Source organism: Engystomops pustulosus, chromosome 3 (genome assembly GCF_040894005.1).
Source record: "Engystomops pustulosus chromosome 3, aEngPut4.maternal, whole genome shotgun sequence".
NCBI lineage: Eukaryota > Metazoa > Chordata > Amphibia > Anura > Leptodactylidae > Engystomops > Engystomops pustulosus.
In genome coordinates, this window is record NC_092413.1 from 143,794,881 (window position 1) to 143,819,310 (window position 24,430).

The 24,430-nt window shown below is 39.7% G+C and overlaps 1 protein-coding gene across 2 annotated transcripts; it reads right to left on the reverse strand.

Moving 5' to 3' along the window:
* Positions 1–1,052: 1,052 nt before the first annotated feature.
* EIF4G1 (eukaryotic translation initiation factor 4 gamma 1) lies at positions 1,053–22,392 on the reverse strand. 2 transcript variants are annotated; one of them, XM_072142375.1, is made up of 31 exons: positions 22,282–22,392; positions 17,079–17,175; positions 16,792–16,878; positions 16,210–16,230; positions 15,416–15,583; positions 15,213–15,309; positions 14,632–14,738; positions 13,128–13,220; positions 12,782–12,848; positions 11,796–12,662; positions 11,469–11,557; positions 10,725–10,905; positions 10,283–10,416; positions 10,087–10,206; positions 9,821–9,994; positions 9,287–9,484; positions 8,663–8,809; positions 8,250–8,486; positions 7,156–7,260; positions 6,643–6,997; positions 6,449–6,551; positions 5,815–6,062; positions 5,598–5,722; positions 5,339–5,511; positions 4,512–4,637; positions 4,333–4,414; positions 4,148–4,246; positions 3,911–4,045; positions 3,732–3,813; positions 3,509–3,649; positions 1,053–2,403 (listed from the first exon to the last, which is right to left on the reverse strand). In XM_072142375.1, exons 1-31 carry the CDS (start codon positions 22,356–22,358, stop codon positions 2,213–2,215), a joined length of 4,926 nt encoding a protein of 1,641 aa, XP_071998476.1. In that variant the 5' UTR covers positions 22,359–22,392; the 3' UTR covers positions 1,053–2,212. The 2 variants fall into 2 exon arrangements, with proteins under 2 accessions (XP_071998476.1, XP_071998477.1); XM_072142376.1 differs by lacking the exon at positions 16,210–16,230.
* Positions 22,393–24,430: the final 2,038 nt, after the last annotated feature.

The following is a 24,430-nucleotide window of genomic DNA, read 5'->3' on the forward strand; positions in this document are numbered from 1 at the left end:
TAGTTATGGCCAGTTATGGTCCATCTCAGCAAAAGGGCAAATACGTTTTTGGGCTCAGTATAGCCAAGGGATCATATAGCTATGACTCACTAGATTCTTGTACAGAGATACAAATATCTCTGAATGGAACCATAATAAATAGGTCACCTTTGGCATCAATGTGATCCAGGGTTTCACCCGGATGCAAATAAGACCAGAACCCTAACCCTACGACTACCCCTTGAGAAGCTACAACTTCCCAAATGTTCTGGATTTAATACCAAATAGGAGAGTCCTTAGACTGGGTGTGCAGGGGTGTCTCCGCACCCAATATAATCAGAGGACTGCTGAGGCCCAGTGTCTTTGCCTGGGGAACAATTCACCATCACAAGCAAAGGAAGGATCTTGAAGTGTGGCTTATCTGTTTCCATAAGGCCCACAGAAGGTAACATACTGTATTCTAATACTTTTAGTCCTACCCGTGTATTTGTACTCTGCTTAAGCATATATATCTCCTGTCATATAAGGCAATTAAATATAAAATTTAACCTGTGTTGTTTTTTTATGTCGATCCACGAATCCCCATGTCCAGGTCTGTTTAATACATGCTACCAGGTTGGTTCCTCCCCCTATATAATCCTGCTACGGATCGGGCTTTTATTAAAGGAGAGCTGGTGGTGGCTTCTTTGGGTTGATAAGGTCTTGTTTCACAGAGGCTAGTGAAAGGGGTCTTTTAGCCATTAAGAGTAGTGATTTATTGTGTGGACATCACTAAATCACTTCCTGCACCTTCCAAAACTTTGTGTTCTGGGAGTGTCTAAAAGTATAATTGAGCTTGTGTATCTCTCCGGGGTCCGAAACATCACGCTTTACTTCACCTTTTTAAAGAGACAATACGCGTCATTTAGTTGTTGCAAAGCTTACTGAAGCTCTCACATTCACTTGTCACTGGGAATTGAAACCTTAAGTTTTAAAACATCCATATAAAATTCCTTTTTATCCAACCCTAATAGAAGTCTGGATGAAGGGCTAGAATCCATTTGGCGCACATAGAAAAATCAAGACACATTACGTAAGGTTCTCATTTATTTCCAGTTTCTGTGAAAAGAGGTTTTGGGGAAATTGTATGTCAGAATCATTAAATACTTAATAAAGAAAGCAAAAAGTATTTACAAATTTCATTCTTACTTGGTTTAATAATTACAAGAACCTCCAAAACATTTTGGAAGGACAAATAACCAAAAGGCTTTGCTTTCTCTATAAATACAGAATTTGCTAGGGTTGAGAGATGCCTCTTTCCAACACATGGTGATCTGAATAGAAATAAAAATCTACTCCACTAAGAAAGGAGACTTGTCGGGGAGAAGGGAAAAAAAAAAAAAAAACCTGAAAAAAAAAAAACACGACTAACCAAATAGGGAAAAATCCAGCTGCTGGTAGAGCATCCAACAACATGAATTACAGATCAATTAGAAGTTCATTGTCTTTTTAATAAAATAAAAAAAAGTTCGGTCAGTGCCCTGAACTCCAGGTATGTACTGGAGAGCAAAACACGAGATTCAAAAGTGGCTTACTGCCACCTTCAAACCAAAAACAATTTGTAATAATTATATATATTTATATATATATTTATATATCTATATTTCAGCCATAAAGAGCAATAGAGAAGCTCAAGTGCTCCGTCCCACTGAAGCATAAAGGCTCCAAATGCTCTTTCGGGAAAGATGGGGGGAAAAAAAAAATAAAGGAAAAACACGCCTGCACAAGAAAAAGGTCTGCATGTGCCCCACTTAGGTGATGAAAAGGAGGTGAATAAAGTGGGACACAGCTTTCCACCCTTTTTTTAGCAGTCCCAAATACCTCAAGTATTTTTGTTTTGTGAAACCCCATGTGATTGTTGCATTAACAAAAAAATAAACAAAAAAACACCATTGCCGCCTGCCCATGTGCCAAGGCTTCATTCCAGCAAGCGCCTGCTAATACCAGGCTTTGTGACCTTCAATGCCTTCATATGCCAGGTTACCTCCCACCCTCTATCAGGCCTCATCAGCAAGAGTCAATACATTCTCAGAAATGCAAAATCATTGGGATTCATGTGTTTCATAGTAAAAAAAAAAAAAAAAAAAAAGGAAAGAAAAGAAAAGAAAAAAAAAAATTGTACAAAGAAGGGGGGGGGGACAAAACAAAAACTGGAAGCCCCAAAGAAAACAAGAGCAAGCGTAAAGGCAAATTTCTAGTCCTTGTGTTCAGTGTCAGATTCAACTTCTGCTTCCCGTAACCATGTAAAGAAGGCCGTTACAGATTTCAAGGCGACCCCCTTTCCTTGCTGCTCTGCTGCGTCCTTGCTAGATTCCCATTTGTAAAATGGTTCTTCCTTGATCACATCTTCATCATATAGCGCATCGAAAAACATTCTTAAGAGATCTATGAGAAAACATATCACTAGTTAGCATTTTTCAAATGGCACATTCTTTGATTATCATTGCATAGCTGTAGGTGTCGGGAGCAATTACCCATCTCAAATCCCAACTTGGCTTGTATGGTGAGCGACTACTTGTTTTAGACTAATAACCTAAAAGCATCCCCTAAAGCTTCCCAAATACCATTTACCATTTTTCCTAGCAATATTAGGGCTTGTTTTTGAGTGACTGCTGCTATTCTTTCATCGGTAACTGAAGGGGTATTCCGGTTTTTAAAAATAGATCACATAGCTTAGGGATTGGTAACCAATTGCACTTTTGCACATTGGCATGTGAAGTGCTGCAGACAATGAACCCATGTTCTTCACAGGGCCTGGTTTGCTTCCTTTACGTAAATGAAGCTGAACTATATTACACAGCCGGTTTATAATATTTTGGTGGGTGTTTTAGGAAGTGAAGAGACAGCATCTCACTAGGCAGATAGTCTTGAACAACAGGACTATTTAATCCTATGTTATTATACTCTTTTATCCCACTTTTATGCTTATTATTTGATTATACGAAGAAAAAAAAAAACTTGGAACGGAAGATATGCAGTTGGAGTGAATTGGTTTTTCCTTTGGATTATACATTGAATGTCGGGGTCCGAACACACTGCAGAGCACGGTGCTCTGTAGGATAAAGGCGAGCCATTGACCACTCATTTTATGGATAGATTACCGTATTTTTCGGACTATAAAGCGCACCGGATTATAAATCGCACCATCAATTAATGCCTGCTAAACGTCTAGGTTCATATACAAGGCTCACCTGATTATAAGGATGAATGACCAGCAGGTGGCAGACCTGTGCACAGTTCAAGGCAGCTGTTGTCTGCGGTTCATATATAAGGTGCACTGGACTATAAGGCGCACCTTTGATTACTGAGAGAATCAAAGGCTTTTTTGTGTGCCTTACAGTCTGAAAAATACGGTAAATGTTCAGTTTTTTTTTACAAACTTATCACAAGGATATCCTGGATAATTTAACCACTTCACAATCATCAGCAACATTTTTTGTGTGAAAAATTCCTCATTCCAAACCAACATGAAAATAAAAAAGCAACTTACTTGGGGGCTGGTCAAGTTTCACAACGAGGGCCTGCAACGCGTACAAAGCTTGTAGTTCCTTTGCTTCAGTATTTAGGTATTTTTGTAGCAGCTTGGCTCTGTTATGGATCAAACCAACATCAACTCTACAAGGATTTTCAACTACAAAACAAAGCGGGGAGAAAAGGTCAGCTTGACAAGGTAACATCAAAAGGTTTATAAAACGAAAAGGCCCAAGACTTACAGATAATGGCAGAGTTGCAAACAGAACTCATGAGAGTTCTAACAAATGTATTAGAAGATAACTGCTGGTCCGTCAAGTTGGCCTGTGAAGAGGGGAAAAAAAAAAATATCAGAAAATTAAAATTGTGAAAAAAACAAACAAAAATTGAACTTATTTTTCAAATTTCCCTGTGTTCTTACTTCAATCCAGTCAAATATTTTCTGGTTAGCAAAGTTTTCTTTTAATAATTTAGTGAGCATCTTCTCTAGCTCTGCTGGAGAGAGGTCTTTCTTACTGGGAGCCTCAGACTCATCTCCTAAAGTGTACTCAAGTTTCTGAAATAAAAAACAAGGTCGGTATGTTAGTTTTTTGGCCTCTAGCATGGCTGCAAATTTATAAGAAAACAGACAAAAGTGGCTAATTTTCTAGAGACTCACATTATCACTGATAAACTTGTTCATATCTTGTTCTCTTGACAAGAACTCTTTCCAGCTGAGTCCCGATTCTTGCCAGAGGGCTCCTGCTTTCTTGTGAGACTGCAACAAAAACAAGTGGTAACAGTTATTAGAAAGTAGTTCAAAGCAAACTCAAATACAGAATTCATTAAAAAACAAAAACTCACCATTCCTTTACAGAGAAGACCTAGAATTTCAACTAAAAGGATACCGGCCTTCCCCACAGGAACCAAAGGTTTGGTCAACTCTCTATATAAAAATAAAATAAAATAATAAGATAACATTCACACCATGTTACATCCAATAGTCCTAGGCACTATCCAGTAAAAATGAGATCACTTATTACCTGAACAATTCGCCCATGAGAATTCCTCCCTCTGCTAAGACTGGACTGATAAGTTCAGCTAAATACAGCCAGATATGAGGGATGTCTATCTCCATATCCTCAGCTACTTCAAGTACTTCTAAGACTCTGAAAATAAAACAAACAATGTGAATTAGTATGCTACCATCACCATTTTTTTTTTAAACAATGTAAAAAGAACCCATCTTAGTATGGATTGTTCAGATATACAAACAACAAAATGTATTTACTGTAATAAATAGTATAAAGTACCGTATATACTTGTGTATAAGCAGAGGTTGTGACCAATGCATTTCCCACCCTCGGCTTATACTCGAGTCAATAGGTTTTCCCAGTTTTTGGTGGTAAAATTAGGGGCCTCGGCTTATACGCAAGTATATACGGTATATAGTTTCTGTATAAATTCCTTACAGTCATACTATGGGAAGCTTCATGTGGACAGAAACCTGTCCATGGTCATGTGATGTCAAACCGGCAGACACAACTGATTACTGTAACAAGCCGTGCACCTGTGTGACATCACATGACCATGGACCGAAACCTTATATGATACAAACAATATTTGCTAAAACTGGATGACACTCTTCAGCTCTTCACTAGCAAAGTTTATCCTAATGATTTCCCCCCAGTATGTTTTGTATAGTATAGATTAACTAAAAAAGACATTTGCTCATTAACTGCCGTATGACATGGCAGCCACTGACAAGAACTCAAAATGCAACCGTTCCCCTTACTTGTATACTATCCAATTATATATACCCGTGAATAAATTGCACACCTATAAATAAAAAAAAAAAAGAAATACAAACCCCTTATAATACTGTTCTTTCGGCAGTGTTGTATTCTTCACTAATGAGAACAAAAGAAGACCCATGTGTTCCCGGGCAATAGTGCTCCTCTCCAATGTGGACTCGATACCGTTTCGTACAAAGATGAAGAGCAGAGAAGGGCAGCTGAGCTCTTGCACACACTGAAGTGCCTCCTGTAGTGACAAAAGAAAAAAAAATGTTAGTGGAATAATTTGAAACAAATTGCCACAGAAAAACAACTATTGGGAAGGTACCTCACCTTCATATCATTAATATGTAGATATTCTTCTATGATAGCTTTGGATTTCTTTTCTAATTCTTCCTCTGATAGGGTAGGCTTAGTGGAAGTAACTGGTGCAGCAGTAGTTGGGGGCTCTCGCTTAACTGTAAAGATTTAAGTATTAATAAACACAATGCACACATTATTTAGACAAGGAGATAAATATTAAAGGAGGAACACAACCACCACCACTTACTGTTGTCTTTGCTGCGATCTCTTGGCTCAGCCATACTTGTTACTTTTCTGATTGCTTCCTGGGGAATCTGTCTATCTCGCTCTCTGCTGTGGTCATCTGTCTCCTTGCTAAAACTTCTCTTGGTTACAACAGGTCTCACCCGATCAGAGCGGCCGGAACGTTCAAAAATATCACCTTTGTCAAATCTTTCTCCTCTATCAAATCTGTCTCCTCTGTCCTTCTCAGAGCGGTCACGGCTTGAACTTCCTCTGCAACAAAATAGCAAACATTACATATATGCCCCTTCTGACAAGTTTATAGGCACAGTTACACAAGTTTATGTTCCACATTTGAAGGTAAACAAATATTCAATCTGGTTTAAGGAAAACCAAAAATATTAAAGTCTAAACCAAGTACGAAACTACATTTTTGTTTCAATATATTTTAAGATTACAACAAAGAAAAATAGTTTTCTGCTAAAGACTGAATATAAAGTACATCACCTTCTTCCTCAGACAAGGTCTTGCGAGTAGGACCCTCACATTCCTATTGTTATATATAGGAATATTATTCTGTAACGTCTGATTTTATTTGTACGTTTCCCAGAATCTGTAAAGCGCTACAGAATTTGATGGAGCTATATAAAGATACAAACCTCTGAACGGAACGCCTAGAATCCTGACTCTCTGCAGCAGCAGATTGTTGTAGGGCAGAAAACCTATTAAGTGTGCTGGTTGCTGGCCTTCCAGATTCTTGAGCTAGGTAGAAGAAATAAGAAAATAATTACAAATTCTTCTATGACAGATTGACAAAGCTTTTCCTTACATCACAGTATAAATAATAACTTACTGGATTCTGCAGGTTTTGCTCCAGTTCCTCCGCTGCTCCCTTTACCCCAACTCAAACGACCGCCAGGTGCCAGCAATTGGTTAGAATCGATAGCCCCAAGCTTGGTAATCTTGGTAATTCTACTTGTGTCAATAGGTCGGCTTCCTTTACTAATGGGCACAGTATTCCAGCCATCATCAGTTGGCTGACTTCCACGTCCACCTGTTGGGCGTCCTGGAGGCTCCCGTCTCTTGTCTTGCTTGGACATAAGCTGCTGTACCTTAACCTGCTCACGCTGCTTTTCCATCTCCGCTTCCTTATGGATCTGATCTATTGTCTTAGGGCCCTGATCTGCACGACGTGGTACCCAGTTGCACTAAAGAAAATACATTTAATTAACCTATCAATAGGTGACTAATATGCAGAGCACATGATTTACTTTGCTCTATTAACAGTGTTCTATATAGCAATTTTTCACATGCATTTATATTTTATCTGTACATATCTGCATATATAGAATAGAGGAATACTTACCAATCGTAGATCTATGACATCTTGAAGCATGAAGCGGATACGAGAAGATGTTTTCCTCTCTTTTATGATTTTATCCATTTGGTTAAAATACTGATCCATACGAGGCTGTTGAAAATTAGATGCAAGCATTAACCAGAGTAACTAAGAAACTATTAGCCTACATTAAATCTACAGTAGTTTAACAACACTGAACATTAAAAAGCAAGCCACCTAAAAGACTTTATTCAGTGATTTTTGCTCCTCATTGTACATGAAAGCAGCCCCCAAATGAACAGACCACCGCTTTTCAAAGACCAAAGTACTGTGTAGGCAGTCTGCTCAAAGAGGTTTGACTGGATTATAGATGGATTGAAAGTTACATAAAAGAACAAATCTATTCCCCCCCACAAAGTAAACATAGCACAATATGAAATGTAAGTTTTATGCTTTAAAAGAAAAAAATCCTCCTATTGGGGAAAAAAATAAATCCTCCTATTGAAACTATGTACAAATTTATGTCTGTAGTTGATGGGGTTCAGTCAGACTTGACAGAATCATGATGAAAAATTGATGTGCAAACACCTCCCTCTCACAGCAACCATTTTAAGACAATGTGTTGGATACATCTATTGCAGAGAAAGGGTTATGCAAAGCCAGATAACGTAGACTTCCAAATATCAAGATATTAAATTATATTACATAGATCAAGGCACCTTGACTGGTAATCTTATATTTGTTACCCATGGTCTCCATTCTAAAATCAACTTTTATAATTATGCTAATGAGTCTGAAGGGCTACTGGGGCAGTGCTCACAGGAGGTTGTTACAATGTGTAGGAGAATTTCCACCTCCCATTGTGTGATGGAACTTACTATGCTGCAGAGGGTGTGGGGAAGTGCTAAGGAGCAGAGGGGCAGTAAGGAAGCTACAGATAACAAGATTACCAGTGTCACAGTGCCTGGATCTGTGAGCCAGTGTCCCTGGTTTATCATGCTCTATTGTGATGGTAGATTTCCTTTAACAAGCTTGTTCTACTGGATGAGAAAAGCTCAACTAGTGCTTGAAGAAAGGAATGAGAAAGTCAGATTTAATGAAAGCCCATAGTAAAGTCTTACCTTGGCCCTTTCAAAGTCCAAGTCCTTGCCAATTGTGGACAAAAGCCGACAAAGACACTCTAAAGACTCCTCGTCGTGGTTCTTTAGCAACTTTACGACACAATCGTGCATAATGGCTTCAGTCAACATCTTTAATTTGAAAAGTTCACCGATAAATTTTATATTACCAAGGGATCTGCGTCTAGCGCTATCCCTGGCCTCTATCAACTCTTCATTAAGTCGGGCCTTTTCCTCTGGCTGCAGAAAGGAAAAAAAAAAAAATACTATTAAGGCACTGAACAGGAATAACAATAACAACAGACCTTTCCTGATCAAATGCTAACAAAATAAAAACAAAACAAAAAAATTAAAAGTCAAATAAATAAAAAAAAAAAAAAAAAAAAAAAAACGTAGAAAGCAAACTCAGTAACTACCGTAGCAGCAGCATCCATTTCCTTCTGCTTCTTTTCAAACACCTCATCATCATCTTTGTCCTTCTCAAATTCTTTCTGGCAGCGGTTTAGTAGCAACTTGCGGAAATTGACAGTCACTCCTGGCTTGTCTGTAGTTGGGACCTTAAGCTGGACAAAAGACAAGGATAATTTTAAAGAGGGAAATTTCAATCAAACTACAAACAAATGTAAAGTCTGAAAAGACTGACAGAAATTTGGCTTTAACTGGTGACTGTACAACCTACTCAGCTAGTGTCATTTTAAGATTATCACACTGTTTCCCCTATGAATAGGTAACTTTTTTACTTTCCAGTACAAGGCTACATGCACAGGTCCCCATTAGCAGACGTGTGCCGTCAGCTTCAAGCCAGGTGGAGAAGGGCGAGCGGCCTTTGTGGTACGGCCGCAATGTATTGCACAATGTATTTACGGACATGTGTTTGGAGCCTTAGCCTGATGTACTAAATATTTGGGGGACTAGGGTAATTAATAATTCCTTTATATAGCGCACAAAGATCACGCAGGGATACACAGCTTGCCAAATCAGTTTGAACATAGTTTTTCATTTTTCCTAAAAACCTGAACACAACAAAAAAAGTGACTTACCCCTATAAGGCAGCGGCACATATTGGCATATGCAACAGAGAAATTTGGCTCAGAAATAGCCTTTTCAAATATTAAATCAATAACACCCTTGAGTCTATCCTCTGTGTCTATGGCCAAGTCCTGGACTTGCTTCATCAGCTGTTGGAACATCTGTGGAGTCAGCTTGTTGAGGATACTGCGCACTCTGCGGAACAACTCCTATAAAAGGATGATATATTTGATAAAAGGTTAAAAAATTTCTGTACAGTGATCCATTAGATTTAGCATGATAGGCATGATTTGTGGCAATCAATAGCCTAGTCTGCTTTACATACAGCGACCAAAGAAATAGAAAGACATACACACCAGGGTGGGCACAAGTGTGTGCTAGCAAGTCAAAAGATAAAAGGTTCAGCACCAGAACAAGCCCCTGGATACTCCAATCTATTCTGACAACTCTTGTATCAGTCATTTACTTGTATAGGAGTTACAGAAACCGCAGTAAGAACTGCTCCTATGGACATGCCATAAATGTTTTTACAGAAACCAACTAACCTGGGTCTTAATACCCTCCGGATCATCTTCTTCGCTGGCTCTCTTGTTAGTTGGTTTCCAAGCTTTCTCAGCTTTGTTTAGCTGTACATTTTCATTTAATGACACTGCTGCAATGATTTTACGCGGCTCTTTTCTAGGTCCTTGTTGAGATCGGCGTGGACCAAGATTTGCTTGCTGCAAAATTAATGGAATACAGTATAATATAGATCATAATAAGACTGAATAAATCCCAATTTAAGTTTCATACACAATGAATAAAAACTTACTGGACCACGATTTCCCATAGCAGGCCGGCCTAGATTGGCAAACGATGGTGTAAAGTCTGGTCCGCAGTTCATGCCAGTTAATCTGGTGGGATCCAACGGCCTAAGGGGAGTTTTATTTGCCTGTTACAAGAAACAACTGCAGTTAACAACTGATTGTACTGAGAAAATACATTCATATGATAGTAAAGACACTTACCTTGTCTAAGACCACATCTGTAATCTGAGGGAGACCTTCAGGTTTTTGCATGCTTGCCACAATAAACTGAAAGCCAAGTAAAAATTCCCGGTCATAGCTTTTCTTTTCCTCAGGATTCAGAGGCTTCCACTGCTCTGTAAAAAAAAATTATTACCAAATGTTAAAAAGGCATATAATATATTTTCAACAATTCCAAAAGCCTCATCATTCCTGACTGTACTTCTTGCATGCAATACTCACATTAACTGCTCCCATGTTACTAGAGCACAGGCAACAACTACAGAGGTTGTCAAAATTTTATTGCATGCTAATATAAGGGTCAAAGTCTTAAATTATGAAATTGTCATCCTAAATGAGCATTGATGAGCTCTCCAAAACACAGAAAATGTTCTATGGTCGGTTGAATGATCACCATTCCAAAACGGTATAAGATGTTGCTTACCCTCTTTATATTTGTATTTGAGATCTCCTGGTTGTATATTTTCAGCATCAAGTTTGTCTTCCTTTTCTTCCCATGTCTCATCCTGTTCCTCTACAGGGACACTAGGAGTTTGGTCGACCTCGGGCGTAGCAACAGGTGGGTTAGCAGCCGGCTCTGTAACTTCAGGAGTACCATCACTTGGCTAACAGATAAAGAACATAAACATTGTTTACTTACACATTAAATGACAATGAAAAGAGGGTCCTTTGTTGACCTCTGATTATTGTAAGAAAGTATTCTATCCCAGTTACACTTTGATAGGAGACACTAATGTGAATGAACTTAAATCACAATTTCAGTTGAATGCCAAGAGTTCCTGTACTGCGGAGCATGAAGGTACTCTGGAGGCAATAAGTGGCCATTTATGGCATGTCTATAAGCCCGGACTAATTTGCTTACTGGCCATTTTTTGTAAATGGACCATTCTGAAGCCTTCTAACAAGAGTTCTTCCTTTGAGAATTGTATTGTAAATTAACTCATGGGTTTACAAACTAATCATATCAATGTTTATTGTGTATGGAACGGAAAATGGTTAGGTGTAAAAGGAAGGAAATTTATTCCACTACAATGATTTACAGAAATGGATGTTGGAATGTCTGGCAATTGCTTTTTAAGCCAAAAGTTAGAAAGTAAACTTAAACCCTCCAAAAACAAGCAAAAACCATTTACATGTAAAATATAACTTACTAACAAAAACTTCTTACCTCCTTGAAAGCATCTAATAGATCTCCCACTGGCTCTTTCTTGTTAAAATCTTTCATTTTTTTCTTCTTTTTAGGGGCAGACACAGCAACTAAAAGGGTGAAAAATATTTTCAATAAAAAATGTGAACATGTGCCAGATATGGAGACGCTTCTAAAAATACTGCAAAAATTATAACACATTTTCATCAACTGAAAAGAAGGATAGCTCCCATAAAAACAGTAGATTATATCAATATAGAAAATGTATTTCTAGAATATACAGAGAATTGCAAATTTTTGTATCACAATGACAATTTAGCACATAACCATCAATAGTAGACCCATTACCTGCCACAGGAACCTCTGCCGCTGGCTTTGCAGTTTGTACAACAACGGGTTCTGGCTCGGCAGGTAGTTCTTTTGGGACTTCCTTAACTTCAGGTGTGGGATCAACTGGCTTTTCCTCAGGTTCTGTAATGGGACTAATATGCGATTCCTGTGTATCCTGAGCCTCAACTTCCGGTATACCCGGAGATGCCTCTCCATTTGTAAGAAGTTCCTCTGGTTGAGCAATTGGAGATTCCAAGGAGGGTTCTGGGTGGCAAATAGCGGAAGGCTCTGGTTGCGCAAGTGGTACAGTCAATTCTTCACAGAGGCCATTGGTAGTCTGAAGGTCGACAGGTGGCAAACTCTCCAGAGTACTTTGCTCTTCAATAAAATCTATAGATGGTTCCTTTGCTTCTACAGAACAAGGTTCTGGTGAAATTTGTAAGGGAGGAGACTCTATGTGCAAGTCAGCCTCTGAAACAGGAAAAGAACCTTCTTGTGGCAAAGGAGATTCTTGTGACTCAGACACATCAGGCTGGGTGGGGGTTAAAAACTCTGGCTGTGGGTGAATGACTGGAGCTTCAGAAACCCACTCTATTGGTTTAACTGCTGTCTCTGTAATGCCAACTTCAACCAGACTTGGGATGTCCTGATCAGATACAGGAGCCTCTGGCAGCGTAGATACCTGAGTTGATGGGTTTTCTACCAAGGACACTTCAGGTGAACTAAATTGCCTTAGCAAAGGTACAGATACCTCAGGTGTAGTGTTATCAAGCGTCAAGTCTTGCTCACAAACATCTGCCATGGTCAAATTTTCCTCTGCAGGAGGAGAGGGTGACGGGCTTTCTGATGATTTGGAAAGCACTTGGGTGGTCTTTGAGCCATCATCTGAAAAAAAAAATATAAAAAATGTATGAAGGTCACATCAATTGAATGCCACAAGTCAAATGTAGAGGAGCTGAAAGGGAAAAACCCTATGAAAGGAGCTGAACACTGTTTCTGCTTACCTGGGCGTACTACAATAGGCACATGGACACTCTCTCCATTCGCCTGCACATCAGTTCCTCCAATTGACTATGAACAGAAAATAATTATTAGTATAAAAAGTTAATGCAATTTTTGTTTTCTGGCATAGGATGTATTTCTTCTCATAGAGCCTCGGGTATGGCAATTTGCCCAAGCAAGCTTACATTTGTCATTCAAATAAGGAAGACCCTCCCCCACACCCCTCTCCATCGTGTAGGGGAAGAGTCCTAAATGACATGAGCACACAAACATTCATAATTGATTTCATAGCACAGGCATGCCTAGTATGTCAACACTGCAGCTTTATGGGAGATCAGTGGGATTTACCTGAGGAGGTGTGGGTGTGGCAGATGTCCTTCCTCCAGACAAAATTTCATCCGTAACGTCCTTTCCTCCTTGATTAGGATCTCTTATCCTTATCTAATGCAAAAATTGTAAATTATATGAATAATTTTAAAATACTATATCCTCATTCAAAAACACCAATAAATCCATCTGCTAAAGAAGATTATGACCAATTTTAACCAAGAGAGTTCAAAAGTAAAAGTATCAGAAAAGATTAGAGAAACTTCCGGAAGCCAGTAACAGCCACGTGGAAAGAAAACACTGCCACATGCTGTAAGGGAAATAAATTAAAGCAAAGAGTCCCTGCAGAGCTGCCAGAACTAAGGCACAGGACATCAGCGTAATGAGACAAACACAGACCCAAGCTATGAAGTGGCTTCACCCAATCGCTCTGTGCCTTGTTTGTAATGATCAAAGGGTTAGTAGGAGCAGGACACATTATTCCCTGTCCCAGCACATGCACATTTAACAATCCAGAACCAAACTATCCCCAACACTAGACCCAACTATCCCTAAACAAGCTGCAGAAAAACATACTAAGAATGTAAAACAGGCAAAGCAATGATGAAGGAAAACATCTAAAAAAGTGTATGGAGGTGTTTGGCTTCAAAGGAAAGAAAGTCCCCCCCAAAACAAAGACAAGTTTACAGAAACATTAACTTCACCCAATACCTGAAGCTAGCAGACATGTCATAGTGTGAGGCTATGAGGCGGAGGATCAGCTGTAATTAGTACAGCTTTTCCTTGTAAATTCCCCAGTCCTGAGTTGTTGTTTTGAGGTCACCTTTACAAGTCTAAGTAATGCTGCTGGGTAGCTCCACACCCATTAAACTTATCTTAAAAAATATATTTGTATCAACAATAATGTGTCACTACAGGGTACACAGTGCACAGCATTTCACATCTTTAACATTCACGTATGTGATGCTCACACCTTTTTCAAAGTTTTTTTTTTCTCTTACAAGCCATTTTTGAAGGAAAACCTTTAAATATGATCATGTCCTGCTGTATTTTCACATGATGCATTTCCATGCTGGCACCACGTTTCTTACATGAGTAATAACCCTGGTGTGAATAAGACCAATGTACAAAAATTACAGCTTAAAGGGGTCTTCCTACCTGTGAACCCCAGATTGATAACAATTGTAGAATGTTTAGGGAACATGACCCTTTAATATGGGATATAGTAACATCACAATCTCATTAGAAATTCCTAAAAATTCCTTCACTTTAAAATATTTTATTCCTCCATGATGCCCATCACCCCTGACTTGCCTACACCAATGCATTACATAACAGATTTGCTAATGTTGCACCAATAGGAGGAGATGAAAAAGTCATTTGGGAGTGCCAGTAATCACCCAGGAGCAAGGAGAATTTTAATTTGTAACCTATAGTAATACATTAACATGACTACACATACATAAGGGTGGAATAAACAAATCCACACACACAAACTTGGAAGCTATGAAGCTTTGTAACTCACCGTCTTTCTTTCTCTTTTTGGAGGAATTGCTTGTTGCTGATTTATCATTACTTGTGCTCCTGGCACTCCAGGAGGAAACTGTTGCTGTGCTGGGTAATATGCTCCGGCTAGATACAAAAAAGAGTTAAGAGTAAGCAAACATTTTGGGGGGGGGGGGGGGGGGAAATCACACAGATCTATATCCTTACATAGGATATAACACCAAAAATCTTAATTCTGACATCTTTGCCATCTCCAGAAGACCCAATAAGCACATCTAAAAGCTTTCAAACTTACTGTATTTGCCTGCCGCTTCCCCCACTACACATTCCCAGCTTCCTTTCTGCATCCAAGCTACACTGAACTAAATATAGTCAACGTCTGATCATATAAACATCATGAAGGGGGAGGTGCAGAAAGCAGCTGTAGAGATCGCACAGCTAATACACCTATGACAAACCAAAGGGGTGTGCACCTTTCTCCACAAAAAGTTAAACTTTACATTAAACGTCAGAAATGACAATCTGATGACAATTCCCAATTTTCTTTCCAGTTCAATTTAATGCATAAATTTCAAAGCGACAGTGAAGTACAGTACTTACCATAGGTACCATACTCTGTGGGACTGGCATTAGGAAAGAAACCAGGGGCACCAGGTTGTACAGGGTACTGTTGTGTGGGCATCACATAAGAGCGACCCTATAAAAGAAAAATATTTCAAATCAAACTCTCCACTTTAGTATTGTCAGCATAAAATAAAATTGTTCAAATAAGTATCAGGCAAAAATAAAGGCAATGGACTGACCTGTCCTTGAATATAGTAGCCCTGGGAGGTGTAGGATAACTGTGAGGGTATCATCATCACTTGGGAACCAGCTGGGTACACATGGGCAGGAGGCACTGCTCGAGCTGTAGATCCAGTCTGAACTCTTGTTGCTGTGCTAGGAGGTTGTGTCCTGCTTGGATAATAATGCTAAAGGAATAGGGAAGATAAGACATCAGAAAACAATGACCAGATAAGAGGGAAAGAAAAAAAAAAAAACCTACAAATGAGTGGCATTTAGCTCGTGTCTATAGAAAATGCCTATAAAACTGACCAAAATCAAAAGCTATACATCTATAGAATTATAATTTTATACAATTCAGCAACCATTTACAAACAATGCAGCTTAAAATATCTTATTTGGGTCTACAGCTGGAAAACAGACCTTCCATAGTGTCAGACTACAAATAATGTTTATTCGGACACAGTAAACCTACTTTTACTTATCCTCTTGTGACCTTTGATTTTTTTTATTTAAAGACACAATGGAACAATAAGGTGGTTGCTAAAGTGGATAAACTGTAAGCCAGCAGATTGAAGGGGAAAATAAACCTACTTATATCTTAAATTCTGACCCTCAGTCATTTTGGTTGAAAGGAAGTTCAATTTACAGAAAGTACATGACCAGAAAGGGCGTACGTTTGGCAAGTAACATGCAAAAAATGAATAAAACCAACTTGGTGGTAGTGACACAACATTACAGTCAAAATTTAAGTAACTACAATATACAGGTGCTTGGCTTTAGGGATTAGCATTAGACAAAGACAAAGCATTACCTGAATAGATCTGAATCCTGCCTGTTACAAGCAGCAGAGGAAAAAAAGTGGAAGAAGCAGAAGGTGGAAGGAGAAAAATGTGAAAAATCTACACAAGAAGGGGTGATCATTGGAAGTAAGTAAATGGGCAAGGGAGATGCCAAGGGTTGGGAATGCATGCAGCCAGGAGTTTAGAACCTCAACATCCAAATTAAACCCGTGCGCAGCATTGCAGCAAGGTCCGATATACATGAATGCTGCGCTAACTGCAGTGCCCTACACAGAGCTATGCCAGCCATACCAATCCCAAAGTCCAGTGCGCAGCATTGGAGAACTTTACCAACAGTAATAGAGGGCAAGTATCCCATAATCAATTTCTTTATAAGTGAATAATACCCCCTTCCCCCCAAAAAGCTGTCTAGAAAACCTTGCATCACATTTATCACAAGTTTCAGTCACTCATGACAGAGAGCATCTAAAACCATGCAAGGGGACACTGAATGGGGGCTGACTAAGCCTCTGTAATAAAACTATGAATAAGTAACAATTTATAGCAAAAATAAACTATTACTGTTGCATCACAATAAGCTGTACGCTACTTACTTGTCGTGGTTGCGATTGCGTGTTCATTTGTGTTGCCTGCGGAGGCCCAAACACCACAGGGGCTGTGGGTGCAGTGGGGAATGCTGACTGAAATCAGAAAAATATAACAATAAGAAACCCTTACAGAAATTACATCTGCACCTAGCAATGCAATTCATTACATCCCTGTACAGCATCATACAGATTGCATATATGCAGAGCTGAATTTACACTGTCAGAGTTACCACACTCCAAATAAGCCTGGCGAAAAATGTACTCAAGTAGTAATATAGGGAGTCTTTACATACCTGTGGGAGTCCAGGGGAAGGGGCAGTAGGGGGTCCTCCTATAGACTGTGTGGTTTTACTCATCTCATGTGCTGCTGCATAGGGTCCCCCACAAGGTCTAAAATAGAAAACAATGTCAAAAGAATATTAAACACAGAAACCACAATCCAAAGTCAAAGTCAAACTGAAAACTGACAAACATACACAATGCTGGGTCAAACGTGTCTGTCTGTAAGCGAGACTTTCCCCCATTGTTATGTCTGCCAGAGGCAGACATATCCCACCCCCTCTGTTAGCACCGCCCCCTCACAATGGGCAAGAAGAGGGGATAAGTGGGTGACTCCTTGCAGATAAACAAATACTGAAAGGGGGGGGGGGGGGGGTGTTATGGGGGCTTATACAACTTTACTTAAAACTGGAGGATATAAAACATAAAATACACCAAAAGGGAAGATTAGTAGGTCCCCAAAAATATTAATACTGTGGACAGTATGATGAGGCCAACGTAAAAGATCTAGAAGAGCTAATAGTCATACTGACTCATGTTACAGCACCAAACCCGGTGCTGACATTGTGCTTCAACAAATATTCCATAGAGCACAGGCATTCCTAATCCATGTCGTCACACAGCCAGCTCCTACTACAGCCACTAATGGCCTCACAGACATGGACGGAAGATGCAGGACTAGCATGCAAGCACCTGTATAAACACATGGATTACATGCCCATTTTCACCAACTGTAAATGAAATACACTGAAAATATAATACGGTCTGTAAAAAATCTTCATTTAAAAAATATTTTGACAAATTCCACACACTACAAATATAATCTCAGCATTTACCACCCAACAAGTGCAAAGCCTTGTGCAAATCTCCACCAACATATGCAAACACACCAAGGACTCTGGACTTTGCAGCCATGACCTCAAGTCTGCACTGTGAATCGTGAAACACATTCAGTGAATGTCGGTTATGCTTCTCAGGCCTGTGATGTCACATGCAATGGTCTGGATGGACGGATGCAGCTCAATCCCATTCAAGTCAATGGGGCTGTTCTGCAGTACCAAGCACACAAATATATCATAACCTTAAATACTACACATGTGTAGGTTTATGAAAGCATTCATTCTTAGACATCAAGACAGATTTCACAATGTAATGGAGGGAGATCTATCAGTCTGGAGTGATGGGAAGCTCCCTGCATACACAAACAGGACTGCCCCATGACTATAGGACTACTCCTTATGGGAGAATGAGTAAAGATCTAGATCATTAACAAGTCCACGGAATGATAGCACATAGAACACAAATATTACTACAGTCTCTCATTGTCCCATTTAACTCCCACAATGCATTTATACTATTACTCAAAGGACCAACAAGGCTGCAATTTTTCTAGTCATTAGAACAAAATGTGGACTTCCCAAGATCTACAGAAAAATAATTGTGTTATTTTAAGAGTTTTCCCAAGTCTCTGTTGTGACGGGGTTGTGGAGTAAGAATAATAAGCTTTATTGCAGCATGTAAAGAGCCACTTCTAATATGTACAGAGACTTAACCATTTGGCAGGAAAAAAAAAAATTCTAACCGAAATTGAATTGTCAAGACAAAGAGCACCAGGGAATTCACTCAAGAGTCTATTCTCATGCAAAGGTCTGGGGCCAGGGGTTTGGGTCCACCCAGAGACCGTATAGAGGAGCCCAGCAGGGTGACATCTCACCTAGCCATACAAATGATAACGCAGCATTCAGGGAAGGCGTCCAGCTGCTATTGTTGAAGGCCAGATTTTACATATGTAAACAAGAGTTAATTTAATCACAAAGGTAACACTGTAGACAAAGAGAAAAGATGTAAGAACACTTCATAGATCTAATAGAAAGCTCTGACACCAACTCTCCAACACCTTTACTATATCCTAAACATTCACCTCTATAAAAGCCTATTCTATATTTAATCTCATCACTTACCCAGATGCCACATGCAAGAGACACTAAACATACACCACAATCCCTGTCTACAGGACAGGAAACCAGTGTCTGCTCCAATTGCTGATACCCATACTATTACAAGAATGGGCTCTGCATGAGAGGCCAAGGATTGCATATATTTTTAATATGAAAATGCCTCAAAGACTTCACCTCAGGAAAATATCAGATCCACATGTTTGTGCCAGTTATCTGTGTGTTCTGGATACATCCTTTTTATGCATTGTTTAAGTGTTATGGGGAAGCCAGCATGGTATTCACCACCACATGCTGTGCCACAGCCTACAGATAAATTAAAGGGGTTGGCCACTCTATTTCAAGTTTTCTGTAATGTATACATCTAGTAAAGTTTCTGCACCATTTTCTTGTAAAGCAGAGACCCCGGTTCAGAGATGTCTGTTACCTGTTCGGATGCCGTTCCTGTGCATAAAATGGCGAGGGTCATGTGATCCTAACTGTCCATTACCAATATACCTTCCAGGGCCTTATGATCATATTCATGCATAAAACCACATGGCTATGGAAGGTAGTTTGCTGAAGGACAATCACATGACCCTCCATCTGCGGCCATATTATGAACAGGATCAGCAGCTGAAGAGGTATAAGGCATTTACTTACTTTACATTCCAAGAAAACTGTGCAGACATTTTAATAAATGTAAATTTGATAAAATAATATCCTTACCCCCCATATATTACTCACAGATCCAGGCACTGTGACTGTAGTAATCTTATATTTGTTATCCATGGCCTCCTTCCATCTAAAATCAACTTATCAACTTAAATGCATGCTAGTTAGCCAAAAGGGCTCTAGGGTGTATTACCAGAGCCCCTCCGCAGTGAGCTTGACAGGCTGTTACACTGTGCAGGAACACTTCAACTGTCCCACTGTGTAAGATTACACTAGACAGAAGGAGGGGAAGTGCAGAGGGAGTACGAATTTGTGTCCCTGGTTCATCATGCTTGATTTTGATGGAAGATTTCCTTTAGGGAGAAGACAAATGCTAGAGATTCTTCCTGTGTGGTATCCATGTTGTTATGTGAAATTAATGGGTAATCCAGGTCCCGATGTCAATTTTTTTCATAGACACCACACTACCAAAAACTTTGTAGGTTCACACTACCAAGTGCTGTCTCTCCCATAATGGGAGCTAAGGACTGTAGAATGTAACAGGAAGTTACATAGTGTCTACGGTCTCCATACATATTCAAACTGTACTAGTGAGATAAGTACAGTTTGAACTATGTCCCCAGCAGTTGACCCTTCTGATATTTACCATCAGGGTGCTAGTCGGAGGGGGAGGGGATGTTACCTCCAGCTGCATAAAGTTAATGGCCACCTTAAAACCCAATTTATTAAGAGGTCAAATCCACATTAAACTGACGTAGAGCTGCAGTTCTGCCTACAACACAAGACTCTTTTTTACCAACTGGTCTATGGGGGTGCTGGGTACCCTAGAATCTTTGCCTAAAATATCCTTATCCATGTGAAACTCCCAATATGCAGCTCTGATAAATCAGCAAACCTCACAATTTACCTTCTCATGTCAACAGGTAAAGAAAGACATAGGCATCAAGAACTCCATAAAAGTCACATAAAGCAAAGTTGTAGAGTATTCTGAAGGTTTTATACAACAAAGGCAAAGTTTTCATTCAAAGTGTCTCAATCTATATGCTCCAACCGGTGATTAATCTATTGTTCCCTATGTGCAGTCAGTTTAGGCCAACACTGGTACTCAATGGGATTAGCAACAACTCTATAATCTATAGACAAATATAACTACTAAAAACGTATGTGTTAAGCTGCCCACAAAATTCCACAAAAAGGTATAAGATAAAGTTAGTAACTTCACCTGCAATTTACAGTTGGAAGTCGGAAGACTACTTGGAAAAAAAAAATTATCACAAAGCTAAACCTATATTCACACACAATTGTCACCACATAATCCAACACGGAAATCGAGCTCTTCCCTGCAATGCCCCCCCATACCGATATCTCACCAGGTGTTACATCTATACACACCTGGAAATGGGCTTGGACTCCTAAGTTTGATAGACTACACACAATCACAATGTGAGAGCGAGTACTACACAACAAACACAAGCTATAACACAATGTCCGCACTTACATTGGCAGCATCTAGACCAGTTATTTCCTTCCACACTGTATAATCGAAGCTGTAATGGCCTTACTCCTACACTGAGAGCTGATATAGCCCTGTCCCTTCCCCCCACCAGCAGCCAGCCCTCTCTAGCCAGTAGATAACATTTGGGAGGAGATGGGGTAGTTCATTGCATATGAAAGGGGCTACAGGATATGCACAGATGGCTACAACCCCCTCCCAAAAACAAACATTTTATGCAACCTCTTCCAGGCCAACAAAACAGGAAGAGTGCAAGCAATCTTCACCCACTGATACTACCTTCTGTACTACTCAAAACTATTAGATCACACATACACCTTAGATAGAAAGTGTCTTGTGAACCTAACATCTTATTTCAATAGGGACTTCCCAAATCCTCAGAGGGTAGCTGCAGCAAGAGAACACACACAAAACACTGAACAGGGACAACCAAATAGCCCTGATGAGACATCGGCCTATGGAAAGGTGCTCATGCAAGTCATCACTACATGAACCCCAGGATATTAGTGTCCCATCTGTAACAGGTAGAGGTGTCAATGTGACTGGATACATACCTGCCAGTCAGCAAGCTAAACACTCAGCACCAATACGAACATGTAATAATTCTGCACTGCAGTCCCACAAGGCCAGAGGTTTACAATCTCAATATAGTAGATTATTTTTTGTGAATTAAAGTCCATTATAAATAACATGCAATATTATGAGCCGAATCCACAGAATGGCAATACCTGCAATACAATGTAATGGTTAAAATTGCACAGTGAAAGGGCTGTTTCCAATAGTTTTTTTGGGTCACAAACAGGTTTCACTGCAATTTGGCCCAATGCTCTAGATCTGATTTTGGATGGGTATATTAGGTCCTGTCTAAACGACACTAGGGAATCAGTATGCCATCTTTAAAAAGCTAAAAGCAGGTGCGAATCATAACCTATAAACGTAAGATAGTAACCATTTGTGAATGACTTGTGAATCTGACATTTTAAAAACATCCGAATGGATACAAACATGACCTATAAATAACCAATTCTGATGTAGAAATGAGTCAACTGTAAGATATTTAGTCATTGTATTCCCGCCAGTGTACAGAACACTCACATTCCTGTATAAGGCCGCAGCTGAAGTCTAACCGGTCCTTGGCAACGTGATAATGAAGCCGCCCTGGCACACAGCATAGGAAATGCTACAACTGTCTCCTGTGGATGCCAGTTGCAGCAAGATGGCACATGCCAGCGCTGCTCATGCGGTCAGGTGCTAGATGTGCAGGTGCTCAATTGCATTAACCTCCTCATGACTGTATGTATTGAATATCACTTTTAAAGGGGTTTTCCGGGGAAACAAGTCAGGCCCTATCCAGATGAGGGTGATGCCACACAGCGTTTTTGGTTCATTTTTAAGCATGCGTTTTTGGTCCGTTTAAAACCACATGTGTTTTTAAAATATCTGTTTTTGACAGTTTACCATGTGTTTGGCTGCTTAGAATCTAATAACCCCTTAAGGACGCAGCCATTTTAAAGCTTAAGGCTCGGTCCTATTTTTTTGGATTCTGACTTGGGTCACTTTATATGGTTATAACCTTTGAACACTAACTTATCAAAGCGATTCTAAAACTGTTTTTTCCCTACATGTTGTTCTTCATTTTAGTGGTAAATTTTGGCTGATAAGTTTTGCGTTTATTTACAAAAAAAAAAAAAAAATGAATTTGCCATTTTCAAAACCATTGCGTTTTCAGGCAGATAGATTTACCACCTAAATAAATTGCTGAATAACATTTCCCATATGTCTACTTTGCATTTTCATCATTTTTGACATGTTTGGATAATTTAATTTTGATGTCACGCGGCCTACAAATCGAATAGCGATTTTCCGTATTTTCAGATTTGACTATTTTGGGGATAAATACTGTTTGAAATCAAATTTTACATATTTAGCAACAAAAACCCCCTATATAACCAACCCATTTTCAAATCTGCACCCCTCAAACTATCAGATGCAGCTTTTACAAAGATTGTTAACCCCTTGAGATCTTCATAGTATCTGAATCAGAATGGAGGTGAAATTTTGTCGGGTATACGTTCATTTAGCCCTAAAATGTACACGTTTCCAAAAGTTCTACTACTTTCAGGAGTAGAAAAGCATCAATTCTCTACTGGATTTTTTACTTTTTTTTTCGTGTTCACCATATAGCCTAATAATCATGTGATCTTTATTCTATGGGTCGATACGATTACGGGGATACAAGACCCTAATGTGGAGGAAAATGTATAATTTTCAAGTGTCTTCCAAGTGGCATAACTTTTTTTTTTTTGGCTACAGAGCTGGTTGATGGCTTGTCTTTTGTGGGACATGTTGTACTTTGCAACAGTTTAATTCTGAAGTACATATGTTTTGTTTATCACTTTTTATTGCATTTTTTTGTGGGATTTAATAGGTAAAAATCATTATTTGGGGGCGGGTGTTGTGTGGAGACCCCGCAAAGGCAAGTTAAAGGATGCAGTCCGCTGCATTTAACGGGTTAAACACCCACGATCGGAGCCCACTGTGACTGCGGGTGTTACCCGGAGATGTCAACCGTAGATTACCGCTGACATCCAGCAACCCCTGATGCCGAACAAGCATAGTCTCCGCGCCATAGCACAACGGCGCTGAGCGCTAATCGCAGGACCCAGCGCTGTAGAGCTACGGCACGGAGCGCTAAGGGGTTAACATTAACAAGTTCAAAGCAGCCAAATGAACAGTTTAAACGGACTGAAAACACATGCTTAAAAACAAACCAAAAGCGCCATGTGTGGCATCACCCGAATGCCTAAGGGTGCTGTCACATGGTGCGGTTCTTGGACTGTTCCTGGTGTGTTTTTAAACACACTGAAAACACATATGCTTTTGCATGTGTACCACGCATTTGGCTGCTATGAATCCTGTAGTAACATTTTCACAGCTGCTTAAAGTAACATAAAAGAAACGCAGATTCAAACCAGTCATAAGCATGGTAAACATGAAAAATACATGCGTTTTCAGTGCGTTTAAAAACGGTCCAAGAACTGACCAAGAACACACTGGGTGACAGCACCCTACCTTGCTGATCGGTGGGGGGGTCACATAACACAAGAATGGAGGGTCCGATGGGGAACGAGGTCCCTCTGTCGGACCCAGGGCATGGAGAAGAATGTACATGTGCGGCCCTCTGCTTCGCTCATCTCAGCGAGCAACAAGGGTTCAGGCGGAGGTACCTTGTATCCCATGGGAC